We start from the raw sequence: 20212 nt of genomic DNA on the forward strand, positions 1-20212 counted from the left end.
TAATCAGACTTTCTGCCATTGAAACCGAATCTGGATTTGCTGAATTTTCCACAATGTCTGTGAGTGAATCACATACTTCACTGATCTGTGTATATAAGGCCTTTACTGCACTTGCTCTGGATGACCATCGAGTATCTGTATGCCCTTTTACAGTAGTTTTAACATGCTTTGTAAGTACTTCCCATCGAGTTGTGGAACTGGAGAAAAAAGTAAAAATTCTTTGAACAGTCCCAAAAAATGTTTTAATGTCAGGATTAACAGATGCGGCATGTACCCCTGCCAGATTTAGACTATGTGCTGCACACGGAACAAATTTAGCATATTCATTTTCCTGTAGAAGTCTCGCTTGTACGCCATTGTATTTTCCTGCCATGTTGGCTGCATTGTCATAGCCTTGCCCTCGTGCATCTTTAAGGTCGAGTCCATCAGTCTGTAGCTTGTTCATGATCTCAGAAGCTAATCCACTTCCAGTTTTTTCCTTTGTGTGGATAAAATCGATAAAACTCTCCTCAATTGTAACCTTTCCATTCACAACTGTAACATATCGTATTATTTCACTCATTTGTTCCTGATGGGAAATATCGGGAGTGCAATCAAAAAGAATTGAAAAAAATTTAGCTTCTTTTATTCTATGAATGATTTGAGAGCGGACTGTATCCCCCAAAATACTGATGAACTCGTTTTGAATTTTGTTTGAAAGGTAACTGACAGAGTGCTTCTGATGACTCTCAATCTTCTCTTTCAGCGACACGTTGTGATGACTTATTACCTCCATTAGATCAAGGAATATGCCAGCCTGTGGACTTCCAATAATATCTTCAGAACCTCTGAGTGCAAGGTTGTTTTTTGCACAAAACAAAATTCCATCCAAAATGCACTTCAAGACATCTCTCCACTTTTGTTTTTCAGTCAAAACCATTTTCTCTATAGTGCTGTCAAAAAGCTGGCCAGTTTTCATGTTCTTTTCCATCACTTTCCATTTATAATAATTGGTACGATGCTCTCCTGAATTTTCATGTGTGGGGATACGTGGGTTTAGGTTTTTCCAATCAGAAAAACCTTTTTTTGGATTTGTCAATGAAAAATTGTGCTTTCCAAATAAAATGCATGGAAAACAAAACACTGCATTTGATGTTTTGGAGTATATTAACCATGCACGGTCAATTTTTCTACCACCAGGTAGCTGTTTTGTAAACCAACTGGGATAGAATGTACGCCCTTCTTGGAATTGAGATCTTCCAAAATCTGCATCAATTCCTTGATTTGGGCCCTGTTCTATCAAATAACGTCGCATTTTGTCTGTGATTTCAGGCCATGAGGGTGGATCATTCAAATTAAATGTCATCCAGCTGGTGTCTTCAGCTGGTATTTCTTCTTGCATAAGTTCACTTAGTATTACTGATGTGTCTTCAGCTGACATTTCTTCTGACATAGGTTCACTTGGCATTGCTGATGAGTCTTCAGCTTCAGCTGTCATTTCTTCTGCCATAGGTTCATTTGGTATTGCTGATATGTCTTCAGCTTCTTGCAAGCATTCTTCACCTTCAATCTGTTCACTTTCTGACACATTGGACTCCGGACTTTCTTCTGTCACAGCGGAAGAACCAAAATATGGATCTGTAGGACTGCAACCGATCTCTGTAGCAGTTGAGGTTGGCTCTCCGGAACTTGAAGTTGCTGCTGCTTCTGCATCTTTGTCTGTTGCTTTGCTTGGCTGTAACCATTTTTGCAATTTTTGAGAACTTTTACTTGCTTCATCTTCCCTCAACTTTCTTTTTTTCCTGAACTCTGCTCCAGAAGGTTTTTTTGAAGTCATTCTGTAATAAACCGATAACAAAAAAAACATAGGTTCCCAGTAGTGACAGTACCTTTGTAGTCTCATATTATATATCTTTGTATTCCACTTCCTAATTATCTATTTTTAATCATAATTGACAGATATTTTTCATCCAAGATGTCTCTGTACCTTGCTGCAGTCATCTTTCCCTTTATCCAGGCTTTCCCCCAGTTCCTGCCCTTGAAAAACATCCCCACAGCATGACGCTGCCACTACCATGCTTCACTGACGGGCTGCCATGTGCCTTTCACTAAGTAGTGGCTTCTCTACCATACAGGCCTGATTGGTGGATTGCAGAATTGTGGCTCCGAGAGCACTCACAATGAACAAGGAGCTGCAGAGATGGTTGTCCTTCTGGAAGCTTCTCCTCTCTCCACAGAGGAACTTTGGAGCTCTGACAGAGTGGCCAAAGGGTTTTTGGTTACCTCCCTGACTAAGGACTTTCTCCCCTCAATCTCTCAGTTTAGATGGCCAGCTAGTACTAGGAAAAGTCCTGGTGTTTTTGAACATCTTCCACTTACAGATGATGGAGGACACTGCGCTCCTTGGGACCTTTAAAGCAGCAGATTTTTAAACAATACCAGTTACCTGGCTATCCAGCTGATCTTCTGCCTCTAATACTTTTAGTCATAGACTTAGGCCTCGTTCACATCAAACGTGCTTTGTGCGCATTTGGAAGCGCGTATGACTTGGTAACATGCAAGAACAGCAGAAGGGTATAGACAGCCCTTCTGCCGTTCACATCAAATGCGCTGCTCAGCAGTACAATGTGCTATGATGCGCTTGCGTACTGCTGCCTGCATTTTGCCTGGAAGCGCAGAGCTGATCCCATCACTGTCAATGGATGGGATCAGCAGTGCAGAGGGTCGCAGCGCAGATGGCGTGCGATCGTACGCGTTGAGTTCAGATCGCACGGCCATCTGAGCTGCATAGAATGAGGCCTAAAACTAGTTCTTGATAAGAGTACTTGTAGGAGGTACAGACAGAAACAAAGAACATCTATCAGGCCCTAGGCAATGTAACTGTGGCTACATATAAGAATGATGTGCAGGTACTCTGCAGGAGAATGAGGGGATTCTTCCTCTATTACACATTCTTCATGCATAATCTGAACCAGGTTTATGGGTGATAGACAACACCTCGGTGTTCAATGTGCACAATATTCTCAGTGGATTCCCTGCAGCTCTGTGGGGAGTGCATATGTAGAGTATAGTAAACCTGAGACAGATGAAAGTTTTATATATACCTGGGGCTTCCTCCAGCCACCTTTAGATTAATCAGTCCCTCACTGTCCTCCTCCGCCACCTGGATCTTCTGCTATGGGTCCAGGTACTTGAGCCAGTTGGGCCCAGTGCGCATGCACACACTCCACCACCAGGAACGTTCTACACCTGCGCAGCACTATTGCACAGATGCAGAATGATCCTGGCTGTGGAAGCGGCATGCGGCCGGACTGCGCTCAATGGCTGAATTACCAGGACTCATAGCAGAAGATCCGGGTGGTGGAGGACAGCGAGGGACTAATTAGCCTGAAGGGGGCTGGAGGAAGCCCCAGGTATGTATAAAACTTTTCTTTTCATCCGTCTCAGGTACCATTTAATTCATAGTCACCAAACCAAATTTTAACATATCAAATTATTTAATTTCATGTGCAAAAGGAGTGCAGAAATTTGCATAAACCAGCATCAACGCAGAATTATTTCCATCTCGTTGACCATCTCTATTAGTGACACAGCTACACATCAGGCTTTATTCTTACAGCATAGATGTTATTTAGTATATATAAGAGATTCCTGTGTACACATCATATATACAGTCACAATCAGATATGTTTATCTGACTTTAAAAATATGGGTACTGCTTTATGGAAGCAGCACAAGTAACTATTTTTGATTGGTTTATTTCATTTTTATGGGCTAAGCAGAGTCACTACTGTATACATAAACTGTATATATCATTTATGATGTGCTCTCTGCCCACCTGCCCCACTGGAGTACAGCAGATACCCCTAAAGGGTCGTACTCACCCAGCAATAGTGCGCACAATGTTACTCAACGTCGGGAAACATTGTTTAACAAAAGCATGTTAAAAGATGTGTCATCTCCGAGTCTCTTCAAAGGATACATCTGACAAATTAAAAAAGAAACAGATTTACTTACCTGAGTCTTCCTCCAGCCCCTTAAAGCCTGTGTGTCCCTGGGCACAGCTCTGCTCCCAGCCCATCTATTGTGGCCCCCTCTGTAGCAAATGCCGAACTGGCAGGTCGGCATCCATTGCGCAGGCGCCCATCTGATCTGCTTGCTATCAAGCTCCCATTGCCGGGAGCATTCTGCACAGGCGGAAAAGTACTGCGTCAGCACAGAACGCTCCCGGTGACCGGAGCTTGATAGCAAGCAGATTAGCTGTGTGCTGCTACGGAGGGGACCACAGGAGACGGGCTGGAAGCGGAGCGGAGCTGAGGGACACACAGGCTCCCAGCCAGGGGCGGAGGAAGTCCCCACCCAGGTAAGTGAATCTCATTTTTTTATGTTCATCAGATCTATCCTTCAACCAATGTGTGCACCCCTCAGATTTCAGGTGCCAAATAAACACATAAGAATTGGGAATCTAGCAATAAACTTAAACTGGGAACTTAAAGGAATCATCAGGCAAAAAATAAAAAAAAAATCAGCTTTACTCACCTGGGCCTTTCTCCAGCCCCTTGCAGCCGACTGTATCACACTGACCGCTCCGCTCTCCGCCGCTGTCCCGGGTTCCCCGCACGGTGCAGAGGACGACCTTGAGGTTGTCCTTACTGTGCCTGCGTGAAGAGCCGCTGTCAATCATGGCCACAATGTCCGCTGTGCACTGCGCAGAACTACTGCGCCTGCGCAGCGGACACTGTGGCCATGATTGACAGCAGCACTTCACGCAGGCGCAGTAAGAACAACCTCGAGGTCGTCCTCTGCACCGTGCGGCAAACCCGGGACAGCGGCGGAGAGCGGAGAAAGCCCCAGGTGAGTAAAGCTAATTTTTTACCTAATGATTCCTTTAACACCAAAATAAGGTGCATTGTTCAATCCCATGGATAGCAGTCACCTGAGTGACACGATTGATGACAGACCTCTGTCCTGCATTATTGATAATATATTACATATATTATGTGACAAGTACTGGCTGTGGCTGCACATCTATATCAGCTGCTGATAATACAGTATCCATTTATGGTGCATTCTATGATGGATAATATTAGTGTGTCTGTGTGTGCACTGTCATTGACAGTGCATAGACACACTAATATTATCCATCATATAAATTAATGCACCATAAATGGATACTGTATTATCAGCAGCAGCTGATATAGATGTGCAGCCACAGCCAGTACTGTCACATTATAATATATGTAATATATTATCAATAATGCAGGACAGACAGCCAGGAGCTCAGAGTCAGCCTGTGCTTGTCCAGCCACTAAAATGATAGATTCTGCTGCTCTTCACTCTGAGTTGTCCACAGACTCTGTCCTTCCTGGTTTTCTAGACAGAGGACTCCCAGCATGTAGAGCAGCAGAATGGGGTTGCAAATTTGCATACCTCTGAATGAACTTGCTTATCTCTATAGGAAAGAGTCATGTGATATTTCACAAATCCCATATTATTTTTGATGCTTTCCCTGCCTCAAAGCAGCATGAGCACTGCTTATGTTCTGGTCTTGAAGCATGTGCTCTTTCAGGATGTATGTAAACGGCTTTCTATAAAGTAATATGTCTTCATAGGCCAGATGATGCCTCCTTTTTTCTTCACTACAGATACTACTTTTACATGTTAGCCAATCAATGCATAGTGTGAAGTGGGGGTCAGTTATGTTAATATATTCCAATACAATGAAGACATTTTTAGCAGTAATCCCTGGACAGACTTGCAGAGAATGAAGGCGGGTGGTGCTTAAGTTGTCACATTATTAATATCTAAAATATAACTATGAGGGATGGGACTCGGAGGATTGGGGGCTTTTATATTATCAATCCAACTAATACAAGTGAAGTCAGACCAAGACCATAATAATGCTGCCCAGTGCCTAGTGCCTGTCACTGACTGTCACAAACTTACTTTTTACTTGGAGTTGGTTGGGAGTTGGGACACACAGGGACGGACAGCCAGCTAGCCGTGGGCCACACAGGGCAGTTCCCCCGTCAACACAGCCACACTGTCTCCTGCCTGACTCCTCCCTAGCTGCTGATCACAGGCGAGGAGACAGCGCGACGTTAGAGGGGGCGGGACCCACAGGCTGCCGAGTTGACGTCACACAGAGGCGCACGCTGGTTGGCCGCTCTGTGTTTGAGAGAGAGGGGCGGGCGGCGGCGCACTTTGGAGTCACCGGGACGGTCGGTGACCATGGCAACAAGGTAGCGGAGAGCGGAGTATGTATACACTCCGCTCCCGCTTTAGAAAGATAACAGCCAGCATTTTACTAATAGCGGCGCCGGCGGGCGCTGCCGGGCGGCATACCAGGCAGCACGATTCAGCGGGGGGCGGCCAGCAGAGTCAGAGGTAAACACAGAAAGTCACAGACGGCAAACTTCCGCCCCTCAGAGTGCTAATGACCTGCGCCCTGAGGCTCCAGCCTCGCTGGCCTCTGTCTCGGCACGGCCCTGCTACAGGTAGTTATGTGCAGTGATGAGGTGGGTTAAGTAAACACAACAGGTAGTAGGTATATGCAGTGAGCTGGGTTCACTCAACACAACAGGTAGTAGGTATATGCAGTGAGCTGGGTTCACTCTACACAAAGCTAGGTATATGCAGTGATGAGGTGGGTTAAGTAAACACAACAGGTACTGGGTATATGCAGTACTGGGTAGTACAATGTGCAGCCCCCTGTCACACACACAGGAAGTCACTGAATGTGCTGGGCTGCTGGCAGTGGCACACACACTATCAATTAGCAAGGCTGTGCATGCAACAAAAGTGTCAGTTTGACACACAGTAAAAAAAAAAAAGTACAGGATGAGCTCTGACAAGAGCTATTGAGGGGTGCTAAAAAAGCAATAACAATCAGCCAGGAGCAAACTAAGCAGCCAAGAACCTAACTAATCTGTCCCTAGGAGAAAAAGTCTGCAGCAGCTGTCCCTTTCCTCTCACTAGCAGGCACACGAGTGAGTGTAATGGCCCCCGGACCCTACCTTATATAAGGGGGGGGCTCCAGGGCTTACTGTAGCCTGAATGGCTACAATGTGCCTGCTGACTGTGATGCAGAGGGTCAAAGTTGACCCTCATAGTGCATTATGGGGCGAATCGAACTTCCGGAAAAGTTCGCCTGGCGCAGGCGATTGCGAACCCCCTATGTTCGCCTGGAACCATTCGCCGGTGAACCGTTCGCTACATCTCTACTCCTGTGTTAAACAGTTTAGAAGCAAGCCAAAAAGGCAATACTGAAGTTAAAAATCTCTCTCACTTTTGATGTGTGCTGAACAGCAAGGCTGTTAGACCCAAGCTCTTAAAAGGACGAGAGGCCGCATACCATACTGCAAAGCATTCTGGGGCTGCTTTTCCCCACCTTGGGTCCTCCCTTCGGCTGCTAGTGAGAAGTTACAGGCTCATGTTACAACAACGTGTAACTCACAGCACTGAAAAATCACAGGGCAGAGTATACTGCATGAGTCCGCTATTGTTCCTAGCCACATGGCTAATTAATATTCACTGCACAGTAGTGTTGTCTTTTTTGTGAGTGGAATCATCAGGAAGCAGGGAGGACATGACGACACATTTGGCTTCATAGGAGACAGACAAACATGAAACCTGCCATGAGCTGTCAGGAGCATCATTCTCTGCAAATACTATATAAAAATTCTGTGAAATCCAAACGTGGACAGTGAAATGCATATAAGTACAGCCAATCTTTAGGTACTGATATGTGTTTTTTTTTCTCTGAGACCCTATACCTAACAGCTATTCTTTAAACAAGTGCAAATAGTAAAATCTTCAGAATATATTTGAAACCAGACTAAGGGAAATTGTTTAGATAGCAGTTCCAGACAGACCAAGGTTACCATGTTTTTCTTTGTTTTGGGAACAATATCTTATGTTGAAATTAGTGACGACAGCAGCCATCATGTTATGGTTATGGTAGTTCATTGTGACTTTTATAAAATGTCAGATAGATAAAGCTTTTTTAATTATAAGTTTAATACATAATAGTACACTGCCGTCTGGTGTTTTTTGTAATCTTTTATAAGTTTATAAAATTAATGATTTCTTCATAAAAAAATTATAGAATTAACTTATTTAGATAGCTGATCAGTATATACAATATTTGATTACTCTTTAAGGATAGTATAGTGTTTAAATTAAGTATTAATGTCCTGTAAGTCTGAATACTGTTGGTTACAGGCCTATGTATTTTGGTGGGCCAAGATGGCCGACAGCATTTCCAAAAGAAATGGGCATACCACAGGCCAATTAAGACACAGATGTCATAATAAGCAAATACAGCATGGAACATAGATATGGGAGATGTTTTTAATTCTGGAGACCCAGTGTCTCATGACATTTCTCTTATCAGGAGGTCATAACGTAGTCAAGATATCTACCTGTGTGTGTAGCCAATTAATTAAGATATCACCCTCATTAGTTAAATGTCAGACTTTGTAAATAAGATACGTTGAATGACGCACAGAACTCTTCCAAGATATGGAAAATACGTCAGTGGGAAATTCCGATTTTTCAGCCATTTTTGAAAATTGGGTATACAAAGGGAGGTAGAATGGGCAGGTTTTACACATGTCGACAACAGCTACCTTGGGGTGAGACCTTCTACATAATTGAGGAGAGGTACGCCTTATTGATATTATATTCTGGTGATTCTTAGCATTCTTAGCATTGAATATTTAGCTAAGCCTATTAAGCATTGAAAGTTAGCATTTTTTATTAGCATTATTTTTGAATATTTTTTCTCTCAGCAACTACTAGAGATACTCAGAAATAGGCAACATTAACCAACCTTAGATCTACAATTCAATATCTGCAAGATAAAGTTTATTTCATGGTGGATATTTTTCCGCTGTAAATATATTGCTTTTTGAAAAATACAAATTTATATAAAAATCCAAATGGAATGCTTTGAGATTATTCCAAGAGAAACCATCATCTATAACTTTTACTGTTGTAGAGGGAAGGAACTCCACTATACCCAATATTTTGGATCGCAACGCTGTAAAAGTTATACCATTTACTGAGTTAGTGATCTTACAAAGGTAGATACCGTAAGGTTTTCCAACAGGTCCTTAATCAGAGCACAAGTTCATGTTAAAAGCACAACCAATATAAAGTGTAAACCCCACCCCCAACACAGGGGAATCAAGTAAACCCCCCCCCACTCCTGCAATGGGGTGGAGGGAGGCGGAGCTCAAAATAGGAGAAAATGAAAGTATTCCCCACAGCATTAAAAACAGAATTATGCTTATGAAAAAGATACAATCACAAAATGCAAAAAGTAATAAAATGTACGTGCAGATAGACAAAGAGCAAGAGCATATAGAAAATGTCATGTAGCCCCAAGAGAACACACAGGCAATCAGGCCAGGTGACAAAGGCCTACAAAGTAGACAGAAAATATAGGGGACGTTAAATAACACAGTTCAAATCCCATCTAATATTGAGTCCATGCGGCGCACATGTCCTCAACTGAGAGATCCAACAGGCCTCCTTAATGAGTAGCAATTTCTTCCAATCCCCACCACGTGGTGGTCTCGGGACACGTCCGATCCCTTGAAAAGGAGGACATGTCACCAGCATAGACGGGCCACATTAGATATCCCAATTGTCAGCCAACCCGGCCCTCTATAATGTTCCGAGATACATTCCCTCAAGTGACGGGTGGGATAAATCTCTTATTGTTGTAGAAAGAACCCACAGATTTAGTAGTGTGATGGACAGCACAGTATTGGCACGTAACCATTCCACATCTGTATGAGCCCACTGTATCAAGCCAACATGGACGGTGGGAAACCCAGGTAAATCAGCTAGGAGAGTGTAACGATCGGTGTAACACAGAGAGGATCTGATTACCGGCGATCTGCAGTATCACCGAGAATACAGATATATACCCGATTATTGATGATCTGCAGTATCACCGATAATCCGATATATCACTAACCTCTGGACACCAAGGAGATATGAGTGTAGAATGTAACAGAAATACTTTGAGGAATTGCACCTGAGGAGCAGGTGCCAGCAGTAAGGATTACTGCACAGCCTGAGACTCTCCCGAGGGAGGAGTCAGGCTGAGAGAAGGAAAAGACAGAGTGTGAGTGACACCAAGGCAGGGTGTCACTCTACGTCCATGAGATATCTCTCGAGGACGGACAAGCCGGGTCGGCAACAGACAGACAGATCAGGGACAGAGACAGGAGACAGAAACGGAATCCTAAGACAGGCTGAGTACGACAACAGAGAATCAGATATAGCGAAGTACCTAATCAGCGATCAGAAGAATAGTCAGGAAAGCAGAAGGTCATAACAAATATACAACAATGCCTAGTCTTGGGTGTGAGCTCCTTGATCATCAACACCCGGAACTAGTCTAGATAATAACAGGCTGGTGAACAGTATCCTAGTCTTGGGTGTGAGCTCCGTAGTCATCATTACCCTGGAACTAGTCTAGATAATAACAGGCTGGTAAACTGTATCCTAGTCTTGGGTGTGAGCTCCGTAGTCATCAACACCCTGGAACTAGTCTAGATAATAACACAATCATATACAGGTTTCCCTAGACTTATGTGTGAGGTCCTTGGTCATCAACACCCTGGAACTAGTCTAGATAATAACACAGATAGATCACAGATTCTGACAAGGTCTGAGTGCTACCACGTAGTGATCGCAACGCCAGACACCAGAGAAATGACCAGCACCCAGTAAATATACCCCAGTGCTCTCCAGCGCCTCCCCTAAGTGCTGGACCAATGAAACCTGAAAGAATCGTCAGCTGATCGGCTGGATCAGCTGACATGCTTCTGACTGCTATAAAGGCTCTGCCTCTTAGCGCACGCGCGCGTCATCCTGAACCCATGTGGACTATCTGTCCCAGACACATGTTGCAATGTCTCTGCTGACTTGAAGGCGGGGCAAGCCGCACCGCTGTCAGAACATGCGGCGGTTTCCCCGCGTTCGGCCATACCACTAGCGGCAGGTCCCTGTGTGCAAACTTCCGTGTTGAACGCGGAATCCGCCGCCTTGTCCACTAGGCATGCAGCGGTTTCTCCGCGTTCCGCCAGGCTAGTGGATGCAGGCCCATGCGCGCGAGTTGTCATGTTGAACGCGGAATCAGTCGCCTTCCTCGCGGCGGCTTTTCCGCGTTTTCTCACAGAGAGAGAATATTACCCAAAGTGGCAGAACGTCTGCTCACAAACTTGGTTCCCTTCCTGAGTACATCTCGGATTAGATCATCCGCATATAGAATGGGCAATGAGTTCTTAATTCAGAGCTAAAAGTTGTCACAAAGACCGTGCTATCGGCCTCGTGACTTCTGTTAGATTTGAAAGAGAAGGCAAGTAACTAATCTCTATGACTGAATACTAGATGGGATTTGGTTAAATGTGTCTCCTGTACACAGAAAACTGCAGGGCCTTGCTTTTGTAAAAAAGATAGCACTGAATGCCTTTTATCATGACCGGCCAAGCCTCTCACATTCCAGCTTATAACAGAAAAATCAGCCATTTACTACGATGAATGTATCACAAATGGGAATGACAAGCGGTCACACTGCATTATAACTAGGTATCTGCTGCTGCATACTAAAGAAAAAAGTGTACACCATAACATAGAACAAAACCAGAATATGATACCCCCCCCCCCCCCACTTCGGACAGGTCACGACAGTCATTATACAATGCTCCGGAAGGTACTGATACATTTTCCACCGTGCGATCTTGCTAGCATTCCTGCCCTTTTGAGGGGATGGAGTATAGTTTTTACTTGACATTTGTCCCTTGCACTAAATGTAGTAACCTAGTGCAAAATAACGTGTGGGAACAGAAAGAGTTAACATCTCTGTTCCTTCTCTTCTTCCTGAAGCGGATAATTCTTCAAAAAGATATGATGATCCTGTATTCACGGCATGGATCGAAGAAACAAGTAAGGAATAATAGGTTAATAAGGAGAAACTGTTCCTTTAAATGAACATGCACCTCTACGCATTCCTTAAGCTGTAAAAGTGACACTAGTTAGATAGTACAACAAATGGTTTCTGCGAGATAAACTAATGGAAGGTGGAGCCTTTATAAAGGAGTTGAAGCCTGTGGCGTACTTAACAGGCATGAATCATACTAGATTAGTCGTTCTCAGCAAGTGACTTTTGTTTGAGGTGTTGCTCATTCTCATCAAGCCACTGCAGAAAGAAGTGAGCCTCACTCTGAGCGATAACTTATGGAAGGCCTCATTTTTGCAGACGTTTTTTCACATCATAAAACTTTGCTCTCTGCTTTTGAACTTCTGCTGAGAAATCAGGATAGAACGATATTTTATGATCCCCATACTGTATGTTACCTTTCAATCTCGCCTGTTTCAAAATTGCTTCTCGATCTTGATAGAGGAGTAATTTAGCCAGTACCGGTCTGGGAGCTGCACCTGCTTTAGGAGGACGAGAGGGGACCCGATGTGCCTTTTCAATAGCGTACAACTTAGAGAACGACTCTGCTCCAAACACCTCTATCAGCCAGTTTTCAATAAATTCAGTAGGATTCGATTTTTCCATCTTCTCTGGAAGACCTACTATGCGGACATTGTTTCTGCGAAGTCTGTTTTCCATGTCGTCCGACTTGTCCGTATTAGCTATAGCATGTTTGATGACTCTTTGCAGATCTCTTACTGCTGGGGCTATAGCATCTTTAATATCACTGACACGTTTTTCTAGGGCAGTGGTTCTCTCTCTGACCTTCGACATGTCCTGCCTTAATAGCCCCAACTCCTCTTTTATACCCCCAGTTTGCTGTGAAAGGGAGACAATGGCTGCATTGCATGTTTGAACAGTCGACAGAATCTCACTGAGAGAGGGCTCTTTCTTGTCACCGGATTCATTTGGGGCATCAGCAAGCATGCTTTCTTCCACTGCAGCAGGTACTTCTGCTTCAGAGGCAGTTTCCCATGCCACGTCTGCCGTGCCTGCATTTGGTTCTTCCCGCTCTGCCGGCTCCCCTTCTGCTATTCGCCAGTCTGCCCCATGCTGCTCCATGTCCGAGAGCTCATTCCCCCTCACCGTTTTGATGTCCTTGTGGGCAAACTTCTCCAGGCGGGCTGCTACTTCCTCCTGCTGCGGCCCATGTTTACGTGAGCGCGTCTGCCGGGAGTCAGCGGCTGCGCCATCTTGTTTCTTTACCGCCTCTGCTAGGGCCTTCTCCTCCTTGCCCTCTGTTTTCGGCATGGCTGTCTTCAGGGATTCCAACTGCCACCACCAGATCAGGAAGTCCTCCTCCGTGCCACACACCTCGGTAGGTGCCAAAACGAGCGTGAATTGCCACAGTACAGGATCAATTTAGCCGGATCAACGTGGGAGCTTTGTGAGATACGTGTACTCACATCGCCTGCAGGCCACGCCCCCAACTAGATGGGATTTGAACTGTTATTTAACGTCCCCTATATTTTCTGTCTACTTTGTAGGCCTTTGTCACCTGGCCTGATTGCCTGTGTGTCCTCTTGGGGCTACATGACATTTTCTATATGCTCTTGCTCTTTGTCTATCTGCACGTACATTTTATGACTTTTTGCATTTTGTGATTGTATCTTTTTCATATGCATTATTCTGTTTTTAATGCTGTGGGGAATACTTTCATTTTCTCCTATTTTGAGCTCCGCCTCCCTCCACCCCATTGCAGGAGTGGGAAGGGGTGTTACTTGATTCCCCTGTGTTGGGGGTGGGGTTTACACTTTATATTGGTTGTGCTTTTAACATGAACTTGTGCTCTGATTAAGGACCTGCGAGTCCGAAACATGTCAGCTTCCAGGCTGTGCAGCTTTTACCTACATCAATAAAGTTGGGATTCTACTTTACCTAGGATTTTGTGCGGAACCTCCTCCTTTCTGCTGTATTTATGGGTTAAGTCGCCTAGTTCCAGCACTATCCTAGTGTCCGAGGTGTTGCAGATTCCACCTACTTGTAATTATGGAACGTAGAATCACAGTCTGTCTTCTGGGAGGGCAAAAGATCGGCGTAACACCCAGACAAGCATTCACATCAGCTGCCATGTCTGCACGGCCTGTATGCCTGTTCCTGCTGTGTCACTGCTGCCATCAGTATAACAGCCAGACAAGCATTCACATCAGCTGCCATGTCTGCACTGCCTGCATGCCTGTTCCTGCTGTGGCACTGCTGGCATCAATATAACAGCCAGACAAGCATTCACATCAGCTGCCATGTCTGCACTGCCTGTATGCCTGTTCCTGCTGTGGCACTGCTGCCATCAATATAACAGCCAGACAAGCATTCACATCAGCTGCCATGTCCGCACTGCCTGCATGCCTGTTCCTGCTGTGGCACTGCTGGCATCAATATAACAGCCAGACAAGCATTCACATCAGCTGCCATGACTGCCCTGCCTGTATACCTGTTCCTGCTGTGGCACTGCTGGCATCATTATAACAGCCAGACAAGCATTCACATCAGCTGCCATGACTGCACTGCCTGTATGCCTGTTCCTGCCGTGGCACTGCTGGCATAAGTATAACAGCCAGACAAGCATTCACATTGGCTGCCATGACTGCACTGCCTGTATGCCTGTTCCTGCTGTGGCACTGCTGGCATCAATATAACAGCCAGACAAGCATTCACATCAGCTGCCATGACTGCCCTGCCTGTATACCTGTTCCTGCTGTGGCACTGCTGGCATCATTATAACAGCCAGACAAGCATTCACATCAGCTGCCATGACTGCACTGCCTGTATGCCTGTTCCTGCCGTGGCACTGCTGGCATAAGTATAACAGCCAGACAAGCATTCACATTGGCTGCCATGACTGCACTGCCTGTATGCCTGTTCCTGCTGTGTCACTGCTGGCATCAATATAACACCCAGACAAGCATTCACATTGGCTGCCATGACTGCACTGCCTGTATGCCTTTTCCTGCTGTGGCACTGCTGGCATCAGTATAACAGCCAGACAAGCATTCACATTGGCTGCCATGACTGCACTGCCTGTATGCCTGTTCCTGCTGTGGCACTGCTGGCATCAGTATAACAGCCAGACAAGCATTCACATTGGCTGCCATGACTGCACTGCCTGTATGCCTGTTCCTGCTGTGGCACTGCTGGCATCATTATAACAGCCAGACAAGCATTCACATCAGCTGCCATGACTGCACTGCCTGTATGCCTGTTCCTGCCGTGGCACTGCTGGCATCAGTATAACAGCCAGACAAGCATTCACATTGGCTGCCATGACTGCACTGCCTGTATGCCTGTTCCTGCTGTGGCACTGCTGGCATCGGTATAACACCAAGACAAGCATTCACATCAGCTGTCATGTCTGCACTGCCTGTATGCCTGTTCCTGCTGCCATCAGTATAACAGCCAGACAAGCATTCACATTGGCTGCCATGACTGCCCTGCCTGTATACCTGTTCCTGCTGTGGCACTGCTGACATCAGTATAACAGCCATACAAGCACTCACATCAGCTGTCATGTCTGCACTGCCTGTTTGCCTGTTCCTGCTGTGGCACTACTGGCATCAGTATAACAGCCAGACAAGCATTCACATTGGCTGCCATGACTGCCCTGCCTGTATACCTGTTCCTGCTGTGGCACTGCTGGCATCAGTATATCAGCCAGACAAGCATTCACATTGGCTGCCATGACTGCACTGCCTGTATGCCTGTTCCTGCTGTGGCACTGCTGGCATCAGTAAAACAGCCAGACAAGCATTTACATCAGCTGCCATGACTGCCCTGCCTGTATACCTGTTCCTGCTGTGGCACTGCTGGCATCAGTAAAACAGCCAGACAAGCATTTACATCAGCTGCCATGACTGCCCTGCCTGTATACCTGTTCCTGTTGTGGCACTGCTAGCATCAGTATAACAGCCAGACAAGCATTCACATCAGCTGCCATGACTGCCCTGCCTGTATACCTGTTCCTGCTGTGGCACTGCTAGCATCAGTATAACAGCCAGACAAGCATTCACATCAGCTGCCATGACTGCCCTGCCTGTATACCTGTTCCTGCTGTGGCATGTCATCACATATATGTACACAAGACACACAGGCAACATGCTGGGGACAGAGAGGGCACAGAAGACCCCTACTCACACCCGCATGGCATCTTACATGTGTACACATGGTAGACAGGCAATAGGACAGGACAGAAGGTGACACGGATTAGGCCTTTTTACAAATAAGGCTGGCAATTTGGGAATAGGCGCAGGTCGTTGGAGGATTGGTTAGAGAGCCCTGTATGTGCCTGTGAACAAGATTGGAGAAGTAGGTCCGGCAGGTCCTCTGCATCAATTTGTAGTCCAAGCACAGAATCCTGAGGTGGATGGGGAGCTAGTGGAGGGCTTTACACAGTGGAGTTGTAGAGGTGCTGAGATGGGAGGAGGTGATTAGCCTCTGGCTGCCGCATTCATTACCGATTGAAAGGGGGGGCAGTGCAATCGATTTGGTTTTTTTTTAGATAGTTTAGAGGGCGGCCTGATAAAAGAGAATTGCAATAGTCCAGGTGGGAAGGACATGGGTGAGGAGTTGGGTGGTGTCAGGGGACAGTTTGGAAGATGCAGGATCCGGTAAGGAGAGTCCAGGATGACACCTAGGCAGCTGATGGTAGTGCTGTCGTGATGTGCAGAACTGGGAGGGGGCAGCTGTGCAGGGCTGTGTTTAGTAAAACAACAAATATGTAAATATATTATAATATATATGCGTTGTTTTGTGCTTATTGTAGATGTGCATTTTCAGTAGACCATCAGCATCGTTCCATTTGCCATCTGATACGTCTGTTCCTCTTGTGATGGTTGGGCCGGGCACTGGCATTGCACCATTCATTGGATTTTTACAGCACAGGCAAGTGTACTGTTTACAGTATATGGGTTGTTTTTAGTTTCATTTAAAGAGCCACTGTGAAAAATTGTAAAATGTAAATACATACTGTATTTTTCGGACTATAAGACGCTCCTGATCATAAGGCGCACCCAGGTTTAGAGGATAAAACCAGTAGAAAAAATATATATACAAACCTGGTGAATCCATGGTGAAGGGGTATCATGTAGATCAGCGTTTCCCAACCGCTGTGCCGCGGCACACTAGTGTGCCGCGGCATGTTGCCTGGTGTGCCGTGCCGTGCGTTCCTACTGTATGTAGAACGCAGGAGGGGGAAAGCAGCGCTAGAAGGAGGGGCAGTGGAGGCAGCGGTGGGGAGGGGGGAAATATCCCCCCCTCCCTCACCTGGGACCCCTCCTTCTGCCTCTCTCCCCCTCCATTTATGGGTGGCAAGTGCGGGGTCGGCGGCGGGGAGGCACGCGGAGAATTACTCACCACTTCCGCGTTCCAAGCGCCGGCAGCGTCATGTCGTCAGATCTCCGCCTTCAATGCCGCCCACTGTGCTTCCGCTAATCAGGAAGCACAGTGGGCGGCATTGAAGGCGGAGATCTGACGACATGACGCTGCCGGCGCTTGGAACGCAGAAGTGGTAGTCTGCGCATGTCTCCCCGCCGCCGAGCCGCCCTGCACTTGCCACCGATAAATGGAGGGGGAGAGAGGCAGAAGGAGGGGTCCCAGGTGAGGGAGGGGGGGATATTTCCCCCCTCCCCACCGCTGCCTCCACTGCCCCTCCTTCTAGCGCTGCTTCCCCCCTCCTGGGCATCTATACTGGGGGCAACTGTACTAGCTATACTGGGGGCAACTGTACTAGCTATACTGGGGGCAACTAAACTAGTTATACTGGGGGCAACTAAACTAGCTATACTGGGGGCAATTAAACTAGCTATACTGGGGGCAATTAAACTAGCTACACTGGGGGCAACTAAACTAGCTACACTGGGGGCAACTAAACTAGCTACACTGGGGGCAACTAAACTAGCTACACTGGGGGCAATTAAACTAGCTATACTGGGGGCAATTAAACTAGCTATACTGGGGGCAATTAAACTAGCTATACTGGGGGCAACTAAACTAGCTACACTGGGGGCAACTATACTAGCTATACTGGGGCACTACCTACCTATACTGGGCACTATGCTAGCTATGCTGTGCACTATACTAGCTATACTGGGCACCATACTAGCTATCTGGGCACTATACTAGCTATCTGGGCACTATAGTAGCTATACCGGGCACTACCTACCTATACTGGGGCACTACCTATCCATACTGGGACTATACTAGCTATACTGGGGTAACTATACTAACCATACTGGGGCAACTAAACTCCCTATACTGGGGCAACTATGCTAGCTATGCAGCCGCACCCCAGCCCCCCCCCCCATAGCCTGCTACACACGGCACTGTCCACTAGTTCGCACAAACACCCGCGTGCCCCCCGCCGTTCCCCGGAGAAAAATATGGTCAGAAAGTGTTCCCCGGGCCGGAAAAGGTTGGGAACCACTGATGTAGATTATGCCCCGTTTGTACTTCATGCCCCCTTTTACCTCTCTTGTCTCCCTGTGTCCTCCTCTATCCTCCGCTATGTCCCTTTGTGTACTCCCGTGTCCTCTTCTATCCTCCGCTATGTCCCTTTGTGTACTCCTGTGTCCTCCTCTATCCTCCGCTATGTCCCTTTATGTACTCCTGTGTCCTCCTCTATCCTCCGCTATGTCCCTTTGTGTACTCCTGTGTCCTCCTCTATCCTCCGCTATGTCCCTGTGTGTACTCCTGTGTCCTCCTCTATCCTCCGCTATGTCCCTTTGTGTACTCCTGTGTCCTCCTCTATCCTCCGCTATGTCCCTTTGTGTACTCCCGTGTCCTCTTCTATCCTCCGCTATGTCCCTTTGTGTACTCCTGTGTCCTCCTCTATCCTCCGCTATGTCCCTTTATGTACTCCTGTGTCCTCCTCTATCCTCCGCTATGTCCCTTTGTGTACTCCTGTGTCCTCCGCTATGTCCCTTTGTGTACTCCTGTGTCCTCCGCTATGTCCCTTTGTGTACTCCTGTGTCCTCCTCTATCCTCCGTTATGTCCCTTTGTGTACTCCTGTGTCCTCCTCTATCCTCCGCTATGTCCCTTTGTGTACTCCTGTGTCCTCCTCTATCCTCTGCTATGTCCCTTTGTGTACTCCTGTGTCCTCTTCTATCCTCCGCTATGTCCCTTTGTGTACTCCTGTGTCCTCCTCTATCCTCCGCTATGTCCCTTTGTTTACTCCTGTGTCCTCCTCTATCCTCTGCTATGTCCCTTTGTGTACTCCTGTGTCCTCCTCTATCCTCCGCTATGTCCCTTTGTGTACTCCTGTGTCCTCCTCTATCCTCCGCTATGTCCCTTTGTGTACTCCTGTGTCCTTCTCTATTCTCCGCTATGTCCCTTTGTGTGCTCCTGTGTCCTCCTCTATCCTCCGCTATGTCCCTTTGTGTACTCCTGTGTCCTCTTCTATCCTCTGCTATGTCCCTTTGTGTACTCCTGTGTCCTCCTCTATCCTCCGCTATGTCCCTTTGTGTACTCCTGTGTCCTCCTCTATCCTCCGCTATGTCCCTTTGTGTACTCCTGTGTCCTCCGCTATGTCCCTTTGTGTACTCCTGTGTCCTCCTCTATCTTCCTCTATGTCCCTTTGTGTACTCCTGTGTACTCTTCTATCCTCCGCTATGTCCCTTTGTGTGCTCCTGTGTCCTCCTCTATCCTCCGCTATGTCCCTTTGTGTGCTCCTGTGTCCTCCTCTATCCTCCGCTATGTCCCTTTGTGTACTCCTGTGTCCTCCTCTATCCTCCGCTATGTCCCTTTGTGTACTCCTGTGTCCTCCTCTATCCTCCGCTATGTCCCTTTGTGTACTCCTGTGTCCTTCTCTATCCTCCGCTATGTCCCATTGTGTACTCCTGTGTCCTCTTCTCACCTCCGCTATGTCCCTTTGTGTACTCCTGTGTCCTCCTCTATCCTCTGCTATGTCCCTTTGTGTACTCCTGTGTCCTCCTCTATCCTCCGCTGTGTCCCTTTGTGTACTCCCGTGTCCTCTTCTATCCTCCGCTATGTCCCTGTGTGTACTCCTGTGTCCTCCTCTATCCTCCGCTATGTCCCTTTGTGTACTCCTGTGTCCTCCTCTATCCTCCGCTATGTCCCTGTGTCCTCCTCTATCCTCCGCTATGTCCCTTTGTGTACTCCTGTGTCCTCCTCTATCCTCCGCTATGTCCCTTTGTGTACTCCTGTGTCCTCCGCTATGTCCCTTTGTGTACTCCTGTGTCCTCCTCTATCCTCCGCTATGTCCCTTTGTGTACTCCTGTGTCCTC

General features: G+C 46.8%; 1 protein-coding gene across 1 annotated transcript in view; it reads left to right on the top strand.

Moving 5' to 3' along the window:
- MTRR (5-methyltetrahydrofolate-homocysteine methyltransferase reductase) overlaps positions 1-20212 on the top strand; it is a 361300-nt gene that overhangs the window by 273713 nt on the left and 67375 nt on the right. Inside the window, exon 12 of the mRNA XM_068238238.1 lies at positions 16734-16856. Coding sequence (XP_068094339.1) covers positions 16734-16856 — 123 coding nt within the window. The remainder of the gene's footprint in view (positions 1-16733; positions 16857-20212) is intronic.

The sequence above is a fragment of the Hyperolius riggenbachi genome, chromosome 5 (assembly GCF_040937935.1).
Source record: "Hyperolius riggenbachi isolate aHypRig1 chromosome 5, aHypRig1.pri, whole genome shotgun sequence".
Lineage (NCBI taxonomy): Eukaryota > Metazoa > Chordata > Amphibia > Anura > Hyperoliidae > Hyperolius > Hyperolius riggenbachi.